This window comes from Trypanosoma cruzi, genomic scaffold, assembly GCF_000209065.1.
Source record: "Trypanosoma cruzi strain CL Brener 1047053517085 genomic scaffold, whole genome shotgun sequence".
Lineage (NCBI taxonomy): Eukaryota > Euglenozoa > Kinetoplastea > Trypanosomatida > Trypanosomatidae > Trypanosoma > Trypanosoma cruzi.
Genome location: NW_001849553.1, coordinates 315,530 through 326,641, shown reverse-complemented (window position 1 = coordinate 326,641; position 11,112 = coordinate 315,530). Strand labels below are relative to the sequence as shown.

The window sequence follows — 11,112 nt, the reverse complement described above, 5'->3', positions numbered from 1 at the left end:
CAGATGTCTGCTGGTTACGGCTCCCCTTTCCTGAAGAAGTCGCGGCGGTAGAAGTCGCTGGTGTGGATGCACCGCCAGCACGCGCACCATTGCTCCCTTTCGGCTGTTCCTGCTCCGACGGCCGTTGCCCGGCAGAATTAGGTTGAGACACGGTTCTCTCCACATCTGGTGCACTTGCCTCTGGTGAACGAGGAGGTGTCGCCGATTTCTTCGGATCTTCCAGCTTTGGAATAGTAATTGTATTTTTGGCAAGCCCTGCAATCTCATCGTCATCCAAAGGACGGTTGTACAGCAGGACATTCGTCACAGTCACAGACAAGCCTTCTTGGCCCTCTATGTTGCTTCCATCCCCTCCAATGTAAAAGTGGGATATCCCTTTAGAATTCGTAGTTTTTAGTGAGCACGTTTCGTCCTCCACACGCCTACCATCGACGTACGCGGAGCCCTGAGTGCCGTTCTGCAGCACAATGGCCACTTGGTGCGTTTTCCCTGGCTCCCAATTACTGCTGGGCTCCTTTTTCTGTCCGCCACCGCACAACACTGCCCGCTTCTTTCCGCTGTCGTACGACAGTCCCAGGAGAACAGTCTTATCATCGCCATCCATCTTCGCACCCATCACTGGAATAGGGGTATCTCCCTCCTGCGGCACACCGTCGATGGACACCGTCGCCACAAGAGTGAAGTTGTAGTTCGCAAAGTGGTACAACTGATTCTCCCCCTGCCTGCCAACGGGCCACTCCGCCCACGCACCCTGGAACGTCACTCCATCTGAAGACTCTGTTACTTTTGTTGTCCCACCAGTTACTGTGGCGTTCACCCCGAGGTACTCGTCCCTCCATGTTTTCTCAGAGAAGTTGCCGGACAAAAAGCCAACCAGCCCAGCCGTGATCTCAGTGTTTTTGCAGGCACTGGCAGGTGAGGGAGCCTGCACAGCGCTCTCAGAAGAGCACAGCTTGGAGACATGTTCTTCCACTTTCTTCCAGATCGCCAGCACATCCTTCACACGCTGCAGCTGCGCAGTCAGACGCACAGAGACCATACCGGGCGATGGTTTTTCATCGCCCTTCTTCTTCTCGTACAGTGCAATCAACTCCTCATCAGTTCCACTTGTAACACTTTTGTACAACAGGGCGCTGGCGGCAGCGTCATCGTCCTTCCCGGATACCGGCCCAATATCAACAATGTGCGTATTGTCCGTCAGCCAAAGATGGAGTTCGCCTTTTTATTTTCTTTGGGATACACCGGCAGAGTAACGAGCATCACATTTTTCTGCTCATCTCCAACACCGTCAAGAGTCATTGTGGTGAGCCCGCTCCCAACGGCCTTCCCTTCACCCTGTTTGTTGCCCCACACGCGCGGGAGTGTCCCGAGTGCCTCCGTCCACGAATCCCCCTTGTCACCGGACTCGTACACCCTGCGGCGGCCATCATCACACGCAGTCATCATCATGAGTTTGTCCTTCTCCCACTTCACGACGGAGGGATCACCGCAGCCACCGTCAGACATCCCCTTCGACAGCGTCCAACTCTCAGCATCCTTTAATATAATCAGCGACACGGTTTTTTCATCCTTTCCGTTGTCATCCTTCTCCTTCGTGCCTTCCACTGGGAACACAAGCGTACCGTCCTCCATCTTAACACCCGATCCACCGCCGCCAATCAGTCGCTTCAAGGAGTTTTGTTGGTCGCCTAGAGTGCACGGGAGACCGTCAGTTTCCCTCCAATGGATTTGTTCGTTGCCGCCTTCACCACTGATCTCACCCTTCACCAGCAATATTCCCGATTTGATCTTCTCGGTCCCAGCCTGACAGTTAGTGGCAGCTTCATAGCTGCGTTTTCCAACAAGCATGTAAATATCGCTTCCATTCACAACTGCTGTTGGTCGACTCACATCTACTTTTTCCGCCTCTGGAGAAGTGCCTTCCTCCAGAAATTGTGTTTTCTCCCTGGCACCCTCCAGCACTTCCTTCGGTTCGTTACCTGTTTCCATCGTGAGAAGTTGGGATGCAATGCCAGTAAAGGTGTTGTCTCCACCCTCACCATTCTTCTTGCACTGCGCCTCGGCAACGGCAAATACGTCACTCCCCACTTTCAAAAGGCCGGGAGCACCCAACGACTCCACAGTTACATCACCTTCACTGATGCCCTTCCATTGAAGCTTCGGATCAGACGACGGTTCCTCCACAGCAGCTTGCGTAGCTCCAGTGCCGCAGAAAATCATCACGAGGAGGAGCACCGCGGAAGTAAACAAACGCCGGGACGTGTTGGGCCTCCGCGGCTCACTCTCTCTTCCTTCCCTCCTCCTTCCGCTGGATCCGGTCACGCGGCGACGGTTTTGTGTGCGGGGTGCCTTCACTGCAGCAACACGTGAGAGCATATAAATATGTGTGTGTGGGCGGTGTGTGCTGTTGTTGTTGTTCCTTTCAGAGCCTTACAATTTCACAGTGGCGATTCGCGCTTGTTTCCCTTCTTTGCGAGGGTGGGAAAGAAATAAAGAGAAAACATATCCACAACAGTGGCATAACAGCGAGCACCCTCACCTATCCACAGTGAGTGGCATCATCATCCCCGCCGCAGTCACTCCCAACAACAAAAACTCACGCACACAGACACACGGAACAGCAGAAGGAGAACAGTGCACCGTGAACACACAGTGACTGCCACTAGCCGCAGCAGGTGTGTTGTTATTCACGCTTCAGCACACACCCAGCAACACAAACACACAAAACAACTGGCGGAATGCAAAAGAGCACAACCGTCCTTCCCAAAGCCCACGCGCTCTCGCCAGTCATTTTACTGTTCACCCTTCCAGCGCATCCGCCAGCGCACATCACCCCACGCAGGCAAAGAATCCCTGACCAAAGTATACTCAGCATGGGAGATACACATTGGCACGTGCAGCTGCTGGACAAGAAGCAATCCGCACTTGTCCCTGGCACCTTAAGCCACACCACCCAATAGACTGCACGCCTGCAGCGTGTCGAAAAATAAATCGCGGGCTCCCGTCCTCCTTCCTCGCAAGGGACGTCGCAGCCACAATCCTGTGCGTGCATCCATTCTCAGCTATCACGCCGCTCTACAGAGTATGCATAATGGCGTGTGTGTGTGCATGTGTTTTTGCCAGTGGATATACTTGCAGAGCAGCTGTGCGGCACAAGGGTTCAAAGAAGGCAATGGAAGAAAGAAACAGATAAAACACGCAAATTACTCATATCATCGCGCACACACGCAGCCGCGGAATGGGTGCACTCAACCACAAAATCAAAAAGGAAAACAAAACAAGAAGCCGAAGCGTGGGACGACCAGCGCACACACACTCATTACTCCCGTAAAGCAAAACACACACACAGAGGGAGAGAGAGAGAGGTCGCCCACTCAATGCAATAAAAACAAAACAGAAACAGTTACGGTGCTCCGCCCATGCAGCCAGGCAGGACGGCAGCGGTGCGTGTCGTGCAAAAGAGAGCACCAACGGGCCTGCATGGGTGTGCATGCATATATACAATGGGCGCATTATTGTGTGTGCTTCGTGTGGTGAGGTGAGGGCGAGAGTCCATGCAAGGGGACACACACACAGAGAGAAGGAAGAGTGTGTGTGCGGGCGGTGCACGGCTCTCTCTCCCTCACTCTCACGCGGCCATCACCGCAGCAGCCGCACACGCAACAGGAAGAAGAAGAAGCAAAAGAGGGGAGGTGGTGTGGGAGACCGCGGTGCTGCCGTCACTGTCGCCATGAGAAGCTGCGTCATTTGTTTTGGCTGTGGCGATTGCTTTTGTTGTTGGGATTCCTGCATTCTGAGGTACCGTATCATAGTTTTTGGCTGATGCAGCTTCACCATCGGAATTCATGCCGGGTGACGTGGCGCCTTCAATGGATTGTCGGTTCGGATGATTGCTGGTTGGAGTGCCTTCTGTGCCAGTGTCAGACCGCACGGCTGTAGTTATCGTGGTGCTGTTGTCGCTGCCGCCAGGAAGGGTTGTGCCAAGTGTGTTACGGGCGGTGGCTGCTGGTATTGCTTGCGATTGGCTGCCAGCAACAGTTTCATGTTCCGCTCCTTCTCGCAGTAGTGCTTTGCCAGATCGTTCGTTATTGTTGGAAATGTCCTCCGCAGCGCGCCCTTTTCCTAGAGTAGAAGTCGGACCATTTCCAGTTGTAGAAGTGGATGAAGAATGTGTTTGTTGTTGACCGGCAGCTGGTATATCTTGTGTGATACCTGCGCCGGTTGTGGCTTTATCCTCCGGTGAGTCCTCTTCGGTGTCCCCTTTAGGTGTTGTCTCTCGCCCCACCACTGGCGTCAGTGCCGCTGTTGATGCTGCTTGTTCCACTGTGCCTTCCTGCTCCTTCGCCCCTCGGTCTGCTGCTGGTGGATGGCTGTCGCTCGTGGAAGATCCGCCCAATTGTTCTTCATTCACGGTGGTTATTACTTCACCCTCCGCAGCTGCAGCATCATCACCACAAACACCATCATCATTTTCTAATTCTGTTTTTGCGTTGGGCGACTGTTCTGGCGCACTGAGATCGCTTTTCCCTCCTGTTCCCGCATCAGTGTGGTGCGAAACTTGGGGCACTAATTCATGCTGATCCCGTACGAATTCATGCCCCTCTTTTGCAAGAGTTAAGGCATCCTTGGATTTAGTTAAACCCACACACTCACCAACACCGGGAAGTGAAGGTTTGCCACCCGTAGGAGCAGAACCCGGCAAGTGACTTCCACTGCTCAGAGAGCTTCCATCAGTGACAACTCCATTATCACCATGACCCCCAACTGGGGAAGAAGGTTGACCAACACTCCCAACAACACCTTGGCCGGAATGCTCACGATCATCCCCGGTATCTGCCGACACCAAAGAAAACCCGCACCACAGCACGCAGAGGGCACACACCAGCAGCACACGGCCAGTCATCATCGCCACCACTCCTGTCACTTGCGTGTAGCCTTCAGCAAAAGTAACACCACGTCAACAGAGAGGGAAGTAAAAAGATAGACACGGCCGCTACACCACACACACCCACCGCACAGCCACAAATGGCAGCACTCCAGCAGCAGCAGCGCACAAACCACGAGACAGATGGAGTCAGTACGATTGCAGAGCTCGCACACCACACCGCAAACCACAAGTTTAAAAAGCAATAAAAAACAATAATTAAAAAAGAAAAACAAACCCAGGGCTCCAGTGCGCATGCATATGAGTGTGTCCGCGATGCGTTCAACGTGGCGGATGCGGGGCACAACGCGGAGCACACAGCACGGCAGCAGAAGCAAGTGAAGCAAAACACAATCATTATTTTCTCTTATTTTATACAGTGAACCACAACACACGCGCACAAATCCCCGCGGTTGAGTGCTGGCACGCACAGCCCGCACACACCTCTTCAGCCCACAGCGGTGTACGCCAGCGCGGATGCGGCGAGCACCAGCGGGGCACACACCCACGCAGAGCTGCTGAGGCTGCCGTCGATTTCGCGAAGACGTGACGGTGCGTGGGTGGTCGACACAGCCGGCGCCTCTGTAATCGTAGTACTTGGTGTCTCTGGCGCAGTGGTGGTGGTCGTCGTGGTTGGTGGTTTTGTTGTGGTGGTCGTGGTGGTAGTCGGTGGTTTTGTTGTAGTCGTCGTCGTGGTCGTATTGGAAGAAGAGGCGGCGGCTCCAGCTCCAGGCGCAGCGTCTGCCGCGCACACGGACGGGCAGCAGCAGCAGAGGGCGAGCACCAACAGGGCGCACAGCAGACGGCACGTCATCATCATCGTGAGTGTGGTCGTTCAGTGGTGTGGAGCTGATCTGCACAGTGAGGGACATGGAGAGCAACAGGGGAGATGAGAGGTGCGGCAGACACACACAGAGGGCACACCACATGAGGAGAGGGCAGCAGCCAGGCATGCACCGTACGCCGCACACCACGCACGACACACACTCCAATCCACGGCAGCAGGCACACACACACACAGCCCTGCCGCAACACCAACACACAGATGGAGGAGGGAGAAGCAAACAGGAGCGGCACACAAGGCTCCACCGCATGTACATACGGCGAGAGCGGTCCGTCGTGTCGGCACCCCTCACGGAGGGTGCGTACACACACAAGAAGGTGCAGCGCACACAGCAACACAAAAGCATAGTAACAATACAAGAAGAAGATCCCCGCACACCACGCGGATTGTTGGTCCACGGGAAGTGCAGCCAATATTCACCACAAAAGCATTTGCAGTAGGCCTTCGTCCACATTCATCGCACTCCACTTCATGCAGGCCCGGCCACCACCGCAGCAGGAGCTGCTGCACACGCAACAAGAAGAAGAAAGGGAGGTGGTGTGGGAGACCGCGGTGCTGCTGTCACTGTCGCCAACCTTTTCCCTATTTACGGTTTGGCGTTTTTCTGTCACTGCAGCATCCGGAATTCGTGGATCCTCGGTTGTCTTCGTCCCTGTGGAGTGTTCCTCCTCAATAGGGGAAGGTTCTTCGCTTGTAGATGGCTCATTTTCTTGTTCTTTACTGCCAGTTGATGTACTCTGCGCCGTACCTTCCGTGGAGGCAGGATATTCTTTATTTTCCTTTTGTGTTTCGGGTAGGTTCGTGGATGTATCCGTGCTTTGGCTTTCATTCGTCTTTTGTTCCGGAGTTAACACTTCATTTTGGGTTTTGTGCTCCGGCGGTACTGTGTTTGGCACTGTCGTTTGGACCTGTTCACTGTTTTTTGATTCTGTAACTGGACTCTTTAATAAGTCTTCTTCTCTGGGGTTCTCTGGATCCTCGTTTCCACTATTTTCCACTCTCAATGAGGACTGACCTGCTCCACCCTTACTGTTCTCGCCAACACCTTCACCCCTTTCTGAGGCAGGAGTGTGTGGCTGCGGCTGCGGTAGCGGTTGTGGCTGCGGTTGTGGCTGCGGTTGCTGTAGTACATTTAATTGCGCTTTTGGCGGTTGCCCTACTTCCTGTTCTTTATTTTGTATTTCTGGCTTTGTTTTTCCTTGTTCTGGAGCATTTTTCAAACGTTCTTCTAATTGCTCTGAAGAGCTTCTATCTTCACCCTCCACTCCAGGAGCAACAAACAGTTGATCATTTTTAACTTCTTTTCCTTCCAAGGATTTTCCTTCAGACTTTTCTGTTGATTGATTAACCTTGGGCAAACCTTTTGTTGGATCTGAGCTATCTGATCCCGGCGTTGAAGTTCCAGTCGACCCCACAGCAACTTTACCACCACCAACAGGAATCTCCACCACCTCCTCGTCACATCTACCGCCGGCACCGCACCACAGCACGCAGAGGGCACACACCAGCAGCACACGGCCAGTCATCATCGCCATCACTCCTGTCACTTGCGTTTAGCCTTCAGCACAAACTAACACCCCGTCAATGCAGAGCAAAAACAAAAGGGGAGACACGTCACGCAATCACGCACAGTCACAAATGGCAATGCACGCACCACGAGGCAGTTGGAATCAGTACAATTGCAGAGCTCGCACATCGCTCCCCAAACCAAAAGTTAAAAAAGCAGTAAAAAAGGCACAACAGCAGAGTTGAGAGTCCGGTAAAATTCCCAAAAAGTAAAAAATAAAAAATCGATCGGGGACGTCCTTTATTTTATGTGCCAGGCAGCGCAACGTAAACGACCACTAGTTTTTATATACGTAATGCCTGCAGTAAAAAATCAAAAAAGATCGTGCTTTTCCGTGAGCCCACACAACTCTCCTCACATTTCGTGCGTCACCCAGTCTTTTCTTCCAATCCTCCTTTCGTGCAGTCCGTGGGACGCACAGCAAAGAGGCCGGCACCGCGTATGGGCAAGAAAAGGAAACAAGAGGAGAAGCACGTCACTCATGACGCAGTGCAGCAAACGAGCATTGGGGGAAACACAGGAATGCTGATTATTCCAATAGGGCAAAAGCAGCAAAAACAAATAAACAAAAGAAAATAAAAAAACTTAAATTATTGACACAACTCATTGAGTGATGCTGGCAAGGTGCACGGTTATTGTTCCACGAAAAGCCGCAGTTCCACCCTCCCTCACACTTCAGCAGAGCGCCGCAGTGCCCCACAGCCCCAGAATCAAGAGCAACATCACCCGAGACACACACCCATGCACAGCGATGTCACCAATTTCAGCCATAGCCAACAAATCCGTGAGATGCCCCTGCTCACAAAAACCGTTGCTAACAAGTGATGCTGCGTTGTACTCCGATGGGATCTTGGTTTCCCCAGGCGCTGTGCTCGAAGAAGTCGGTGCGGCATCAGCGCCACCCAACACGTTACCACTCGTTCAACATTTGCTAGGGCTGTGCTGGGCTCAGGCGTGGCTGTTGTACCATCCAAAGGCATTAGATCACTGTTGCTGAGTGAATCGGGGCCGCTTTCCGTGCCCACGGCAGCGCAGGCATACGTGTCCTATTCATGGTCATCATGTTGTTATTCGCTGGCAACTGTGTTGGCGGTGGGCGGCTTGTCTTCTCTCGCTGTGCGTGCGTCTGGATCCGCCGCGCTGCCACTTGACTCCCCGGACAGCCGAGCTCCCTGTGGGGCCTCACCGCACAGCTGCTGACAGCCTTGCATGCAACTGCCGAGCGGAGTGTCCTGCCACTGAGCATGGCCTAGGACACTTCCCAGTTCCCCGCCTGGCAGCAGCATCCCAATCGCCCACACGAGTTCCTGTCGCCACAGACTCCCTCTCGGCAATTGAGGCACCCCGCGTTGCCCACCGACCGTGCGAGACCGCGTTACTGAGTAAATTTGGATTATGCTGCTTTCCTTGGTGAAGCGAGGTCACCCTGTGGATTTTATATTTTCCCATCACACTGCGGTATTCCACGCAGTGAGGCCGCTGACAAACAAGCCACGATTGCACGACCCCTCTCGCAGGACTGCGTCAATGCCTGGCACGTGGACTTCCTTACCGCCGTCAAGAGGTTATAATGGAAGGATGCCCAGGAGGAAAAGGAAGGCGCGCACACCGCGTGACAGGCGCCTGTCGGTGTGGCGAGGACTCTATTCCTGGTGTTGACCCGGACATTGGTCCCCGAGTGGCGGCACTGCGCACAGGCGCGATGCGACGCCTGCCCACTCTTCGGTAGAATGGCGCACGCCCTGCAGGTTACAGGCGGCCCTTTATGTCGGTGGTGCCGTCCCTCCCTCACTGCGGTGATCGGCCCGCCTCTGCCTCCGCCGGAACCTCTTCCCGACGTGAGCGCCGCAACTCCTTGTCGACCAGCGAGCGGCGGATTGACGTCCTCCTGCCCAACCTGCGGCAGACTGCACTTGTCCGTCCGCAGTATGAGGGCACACGCCGGACGTGCTCAGCCTGGCGTTATAATAGTTTGCGAGGGCCTCCCATGCGGATGCCACAATGGCGCCACCGTCTTCTTAACAGGTGCCTCGCGCGCCGGTCGCCACCGAAGTTGCCAGGCATGCCAGCAGGCAAGACACGCAGGAAGCACAAACGCGGTTACTCGAGATGGACCAGGCTCTTCCGCCACCGCCTCATCACGGACGCCACGGGCTGCTGATCCCCGACGGACCACGGGAGACTCCGCCCCATCCACTGCGGGAATGCCCTCGTCGTTGGGAACTGGACTGCGACTGTTTGTGACTGCCCCAGCCCGCACGACGGAATACTTGCCACTTTTGTACGGACGGCCCTTGCGCTACTCACTCGCTATTGTAGCAGCATACAACCAAAACAAGATAACAAGCTGCTTTGTGGTGAATATTGGCTGCACTTCCCGTGGACCAACAATCCACGTGGTGTGCGGGGATCTCCTTTTTGTATTGTTACTTTGCTTTTGTGTTGCTGTGTGCGCTGCACCTTCTTGTGTGTGTGCGCACCCTCCGTGAGGGGTGCCGACACGACGGACCGCTCTCGTCGTATGCATATGCGGTGGAGCCTTGTGTGCCGCTCCTGTTTGCTTCTCCCTCCTCCATCTGTGTGTTGTTGTTGCGGCAGGGCTGTGTGTGTGTGTGCCTGCCGCCGTGGATTGGAGTGTGTGTCGTGCGTGGTGTGCGGCGTACGGTGCATGCCTGGCTGCTGCCCTCTCCTCATGTGGTGTGCCCTCTGTGTGTGTCTGCCGCACCTCTCGTCTCCCCTGCTGCTCTCCATTTCCCTCACTGTGCAGATCAGCTCCACACCACTGAACGACCACACTCACGATGATGACGTGCCGTCTGCTGTGCGCCCTGTTGGTGCTCGCCCTGTGCTGCTGCCCGTCCGTGTGTGTGACAGAGGGTAGCGATAAACCAGCTCAATCCGTTCAGAATTCCGATCCACAACCGGGAATAAGTGGGGCGGACGGTAGGCAGAAGGATAAAAACGAGGTCCCAGGTCCAGGTGTCGTTACACTAACGTTTCAAGACAATAACAAAGTAGGAGAAAAAACGGTTCCGAAAGCCAATGAGAATGCCAACAGACAAGATGCATCAGTTGCGTCTGTTCAGTCAGCGAAAACAAGTGCTGCGGATAAATCCGCAACGATTTCAAAAGTTGATTCCACAGTGCAAAAAACGACGACTACGACAAACGCACCAACTGCAACTACGACTACTACAACAACCACCGCGCCAGAGGCACCAAGTAATACGGCCATGATTACAGAGGCGCCAACCACGACGACTAGAACTACAACCACAGAGGCACCGTCACGTCTTCGCGAAATCGACGGCAGCCTCAGCAGCTCTGCGTGGGTGTGTGCCCCGCTGGCGCTCGCCGTATCCGCGCTGGCGTGCACCGCTGTGGGGTAAAGAGGTGCATGCGGGCTGTGCGTGCCAGCACTCAGCCACGGGGACATGTGTGCGTCCACTGTGGTCCGATGTATAAAGTAAGAGCAATTATGTTGATTGTGTTTTTGCTTCCTTTGCTTCCGCTGCCGTGCTGTGTGCTCCGCGTTGTGCCCCGCATCCGTCACGCTGAACGCATCCCAAACATACGCATACGCACGACACGCACACAACTGTTTGCGTGGACACACTGTTGAGGATAGAGGCGTGCGCGCTGGAGCCATACTGTGCAGCTCTTTTGTGTGTTTTTACTGTTTTACTTTATTGCTGCCTGTTCACTTTTTTTTTTCCTTGTTTTCTGTGTTTTTCTTTACGTGCAGCGCATTGTGTCTTTTTTCACTTTCATTGGTTC

General features: G+C 54.2%; 3 protein-coding genes and 2 pseudogenes across 3 annotated transcripts, besides 4 other annotated features; 1 reads left to right on the top strand and 4 right to left on the bottom strand.

The window, feature by feature from the left end:
• Positions 1-5,719: a sequence feature (areas not merged during assembly with more than two copies in the genome that could not be assigned to a particular haplotype).
• Tc00.1047053511259.230 lies at positions 4-2,376 on the bottom strand (annotated as a pseudogene).
• Tc00.1047053511259.220 (mucin-associated surface protein (MASP), putative) lies at positions 3,629-4,906 on the bottom strand (the record flags this gene model as incomplete). The annotated part of the gene is made up of 1 exon (XM_811769.1): positions 3,629-4,906. The coding sequence occupies one exon, from the start codon at positions 4,904-4,906 to the stop codon at positions 3,629-3,631; it is 1,278 nt and encodes a 425-aa protein (XP_816862.1).
• Positions 5,373-5,744, bottom strand: Tc00.1047053511259.210 (mucin TcMUCI, putative; the record flags this gene model as incomplete). Its single annotated transcript, XM_811768.1, has 1 exon — positions 5,373-5,744. One exon carries the CDS (start codon positions 5,742-5,744, stop codon positions 5,373-5,375), a length of 372 nt encoding a protein of 123 aa, XP_816861.1.
• Positions 5,539-5,598: a microsatellite.
• Positions 5,720-6,847: a sequence feature (heterozygous, non-Esmeraldo-like haplotype).
• On the bottom strand, positions 6,236-7,303 carry Tc00.1047053511259.200 (annotated as a pseudogene).
• Positions 6,848-11,112: part of a sequence feature (areas not merged during assembly with more than two copies in the genome that could not be assigned to a particular haplotype) that runs on past the window's edge.
• Positions 10,137-10,724, top strand: Tc00.1047053511259.189 (mucin TcMUCII, putative; the record flags this gene model as incomplete). Its single annotated transcript, XM_811771.1, has 1 exon — positions 10,137-10,724. One exon carries the CDS (start codon positions 10,137-10,139, stop codon positions 10,722-10,724), a length of 588 nt encoding a protein of 195 aa, XP_816864.1.